This window comes from Triticum aestivum, chromosome 3B, assembly GCF_018294505.1.
Source record: "Triticum aestivum cultivar Chinese Spring chromosome 3B, IWGSC CS RefSeq v2.1, whole genome shotgun sequence".
In the NCBI taxonomy this organism is placed as follows: domain Eukaryota; kingdom Viridiplantae; phylum Streptophyta; class Magnoliopsida; order Poales; family Poaceae; genus Triticum; species Triticum aestivum.
In genome coordinates this window covers 761,493,340-761,497,875 of record NC_057801.1, presented here as the reverse complement: position 1 = coordinate 761,497,875, position 4,536 = coordinate 761,493,340, and the positions used below count along the sequence as shown (strand labels likewise).

Here is a 4,536-nt window from a genome sequence, read left to right as displayed (position 1 = left end):
CATGCTCAAATCAAATAAAAATAATTGCAAACAAAACTCCTTTTATTTGCTAACATTTGTTGGAAAGGCAAACAAATTTCAAAAAAAATGAACATTCTATATTTTTGACTTTTTAAAGTATGCGGACATTTTTAAACTTTTGGGAATAATTAAACTTTCGAATAATTATCGGAAATGTGAACAAATTTTAAACATTTTTATGAAAAATGCAGGATAAAAAAAACAAATGGAGAAACAAAAAAGAAATAACAAAGAAAAGGAAACAGAAGGATAGCGTTCAATAGGTCAAGTCGAAACATCGACAGTACGTGCGTCCAATAGGAAATTCCGTGGGAACGTGCCTGTGCTAGCGTTCTAACGGGCCAGCCCAGATGGATAGCTTCTCCAACCCAAGTTAAAACCGGAGGTCACCCCGTGGAGAGGCAAACCTAGATCGCCAAATTCGCGCTGCATCCACGCCTTGCGCCGCAACAAACCCTAGGCCCCAAATCCGATCCGCGCCCACCTCTTGCGCTGCCTGCCATGGCCACCTCTGCCGCCGATGCCGCCGCCACCGTTCCCCCGTATCCTGGTTGGGTTCTCCTCGAAAAGGAGGGCTACGACGACGACGACCTCGACCTCGACGGCGCCACCAGCGCTACGGGCAAGACAATCGGCGGTCGCGACGTCACGGTGGCCTTCGTCCTTGTGCCTCCGCCGGAAGTCTCCTACTTCTGCGTCCACCTCTCCAAGCTCGAGGGCGAGGACGATCTCGACCTCGACTTGCAGCCCTCGTTTGTCTTCTCAGCTAAGGGTTTCGTCCTCTTCCGTTTCTCCTTCGCCAGTCGGACCGATGACAGCTCCAATCTCGTCGAGTACTTCGTGTACAAGGCAGGGGGCGGCAAACCGTCGCTCGAGCCTATCCCGTCAACTCCCCTATGTTGCATCAGGGATTCTACAGGCCTGAGCGTCGTTCCCTGCCCCGACGACGAGGACAACTATGTCCTCGCCGATCTCTCTGTGGGTAGTGACCTTGGGCACTACGACCTCCACGTTTACTCGTCCAAGACGCGCCAGTGGAGCACCACGCCGTTGCAGCTACCGGAATCTCCTGCCGTCAGGTCAAATGACGACCTGCCTTGTCAATTCCACAAGGCTATCGGGCTTGCAGCACATGAGGTAGGCTGGGTAGACCTCTGGCGTGGCATTGTCACCTGCAAGGTGCTTGATAAAGACCCACTTCTCCGACTCATCCCTCTTCCCAAACCGCACGTGGACATCCTGCAAGGCGAACCGGGGTTGATCCGGGATGTCACCTACTGTAATGGGCTCTTCGAGTTCATTGAGATGCAACATTTTTTCAGACCAGTTAAAGTTGTTAGTAGTATCATCCATGATTCCAGGCCCCTCCTTGGACTTGTAGTGGATGAAGGTATTACGGTCCCTGATGGTTGGGTCATCCGGACATGCTGTAGGGTTGATCCATCGGACTTTTGGTTCAGGGCATACACTGTTCATGTTGATGACTTCGCAGTGGATTCTACTATATCGTTCCCTCGGATGTGGGATGCTTGTGCTCACGACAAGGAATCGACATTTAGGAACCTGACAACACATTGCCCGACCTTTGGCGTTCCTGGTGACAAACTTGTCTACCTGCTATCCAAGGTGAAAATGGATGATGACAACACATGGATTGTTGGTGTTGACCTTGCCAAGAAGATGGTGAAACTAATTCAACCCTGTGATGACTTGGGATATGCCTGTATCCAACCAGCCTTTGTTCCCTCTACATTCTCCTATTATCTGAATACAACTCCAGGTATTTATATTTATTGAGCAGCTGGCATTAATTAGTATGTGCTTTTCTGCATCTCACATATGAATGATGGTTCTTGCCACTAAATAGGTTTGCTTATCTATTTGGTTCTGTGTCCAATTGTGTTTATGCTGTTTCTACCTATTTGATCTTTGTACTGTAGTTTTCTTAATTATACTTTTAGGACTCAGGATTCATGATCTGCCATGGAAAATCTAATCAACCTTGTAAATTGAAGTAGTAGCCAACAAGGGTAAAAGGTCTAGGTTTTTCCCCCTAAAAAATAGCCCAGATTTAGGGGAATAGCACACTATCTGACTGCATTAATTTTTGTATCCGAAGTTCCGAACTCGTCAAAGTATTTCAAACTGCCTCTATTTTTCTTAAACCTTGGTTCTCCAAGAGAACTCCAAATATGCTGGGCATCCGAACAGGGCCTGGACTACACTTTTGAAATAATTTGCTGCTAAAATCCTTGATGACAACTGTATTGGCCTCTTGCATTTTGTTAATGTTTTTAATCATGTTGCAGGTGATTTTTCACCCACATTGATAAACCACTCAGAGAAGACTGCCAACAATGCAAAAGTAAGTGACCTGCTTTCTTCGTCGTTTTGAAGAATTTGTACCACCTAACTTTTTTATTTTCATTTTTGTATAGGTCGATGGCGATGGCGATTCCTGTGTACGTGAAATAAATATACATCACGACCAAAGGTAAGTTCTACTGTGTTTGTACAACTCGTAGAAACAATGATAACGATTTGTCAATTTATCTGCCTATTTTCCTGGTTTTCCACTACTTATTATGCCAGATAACATTTCGTATCTTGCTTTTTCTTGCCATTTGCTTAAGGTCATGGGTTGGGGACAACACATCTGCACCAAGCGGAGCTTGGAATTCTGGGGAGAACAATCTGGTATGCTATATTGATCGATTGTTGTAGATGTGTCCATCTTGCCATCTCCATTCACTAATATCTAACTATTCTTGTACAGACACTGAATCATGAATCTGCTGATGTACAACGGACAAGGTTACTACAGGACTTGGATTCCATTTTGTTTGCATCAGGATCAGGTAAACATTGGACAATGTTTGTGCTATGGTGCTCTTTTTTACTGGTCGTTGAGTGGTTAAGCTCCTTGTTGCAAGGCTGAAAATTTGGTAGAATTTTATCCGCAGATGTTATGTGTAATGTAAAGGAATCATTTTTCAAGTTGTGAGTTGTGACTTAGGTAGCTCCCTTTACCAGCCAGAGGGAGTACTGAATCTTCTTTTTAGCATCCTGTAGTTGGTCCTGTAAATAAATTTTAGCATCCTGTAGTTGGTCCTGTAAATAAATAAGAGGAGAAGGTTGTATGAACAAAGAATTCTTTAGGAATGGCAAAAATCATTTAACTTTATATAAAAACTGAGCTACGGTTCAGTGCGGCGTGTCAGAAAATACGAAAACGTAAATCTAAGGAGACGTGCAAACTTGCTAGGGCAATAAAGTCAATTGTAACAAGGTGGTGCTTTAACAGTTTCCATCAGCTGGCGGTTTAAAGAATTGAGTTTCCATAGCATCACTAACCATCCTTAATGCTTTTGCTGAAGGGTATATTCCGATGAAACAAGAACTGGAAACTGATGCTGATGGCAATTTATGGCTCTCTTTGCCACTGGAAGACCTCTTGTCACTGCTTCCACGACTAGGACCTGATACTGCATCCTTGACAAGAATGCTGTCTTGGCATGATGATTGCGGCTGCTGGTAACTGTTTTCAAATCCAAACCAGGCCGACATGTACATGTTTAACGACAGTCCTGCCAATGGTTTACCAGACGATGACAATTCAGATGACATAAAATCTAGTTTTTTCTTGTAGAATCGTCCAAGAGTAACTAAACAAGTATCAATGTATTATAATCTGTACTAAATTATGATGACCCTTGCTTTCATGAAAATTAGTGCCTAATGGTGTATCTGCAGTGGGTTTATTTCTCAGTGACCTACTACAGCGGCATGTGAAGTAAGCATGAAGGCGTACATAATTAAGCATTCCCTCTGTCCATTAATGTAAGACGTTTTTTTAGCACTAGTGTAGTGTCAAAAAGTGTTTTACATTATGGGACGGAGGATGTAAGACGTTTTTTTAGCTTTAGTGTATTGTCAAAAAAACGTCTTACATTATGGGACGGAGGGAGTATTTCACAATGAATGGCACAATAAAAGAAAGGCCTTTTATTCCAACGGAAATGACATCCTCTTCACACTACAGTAGATAGGATCACCTGCGAGGTACCAGACTTGCCTCTCAATATTCTGAGCTCTAGTAATAGAAAATTGAATCAATCCTCGGAATGTCTCCACTGCGAAGCTCTAGTAAATGAAAACCGAATCATCAACTATCTAATCAATCTTCGGAATTTTCTTCTCACGTAGAGAGATCAGAAAGCTTGCACCGGATTACCAAGTGCAAGAAAAAAAATATGAAGAAAGTCCCCTAGCTTCACTAGATCCGCAAATCCCACTTCTATTTCTCGATGCTGGCTTCTTCCATGAGATCACGATCGATGAAAACTGTTCGCCTCGCTAACTCCAGCTTCTGGTTCGTACCGGCAGGCCAACCTGCATGGGCGGGCTGGAGCCCAGCCAGCTCAACACGTAAAGTGGCCTTAGGCCCGGTCGGACATAGGAGGAGAGTCGTTGGGCTTGGCCCAGTACAGAGGGAAAGGTAGCGATCTCTCCACG

General features: G+C 44.0%; 1 protein-coding gene across 1 annotated transcript; it reads left to right on the top strand.

Moving 5' to 3' along the window:
• Window positions 1-420: 420 nt before the first annotated feature.
• On the top strand, window positions 421-3,768 carry LOC123066401 (uncharacterized). The gene is made up of 6 exons (XM_044489486.1): window positions 421-1,801; window positions 2,331-2,386; window positions 2,460-2,515; window positions 2,655-2,718; window positions 2,798-2,879; window positions 3,399-3,768. Exons 1-6 carry the CDS (start codon window positions 523-525, stop codon window positions 3,557-3,559), a joined length of 1,698 nt encoding a protein of 565 aa, XP_044345421.1. The 5' UTR covers window positions 421-522; the 3' UTR covers window positions 3,560-3,768.
• The last annotated feature ends 768 nt before the right edge of the window (window positions 3,769-4,536 follow it).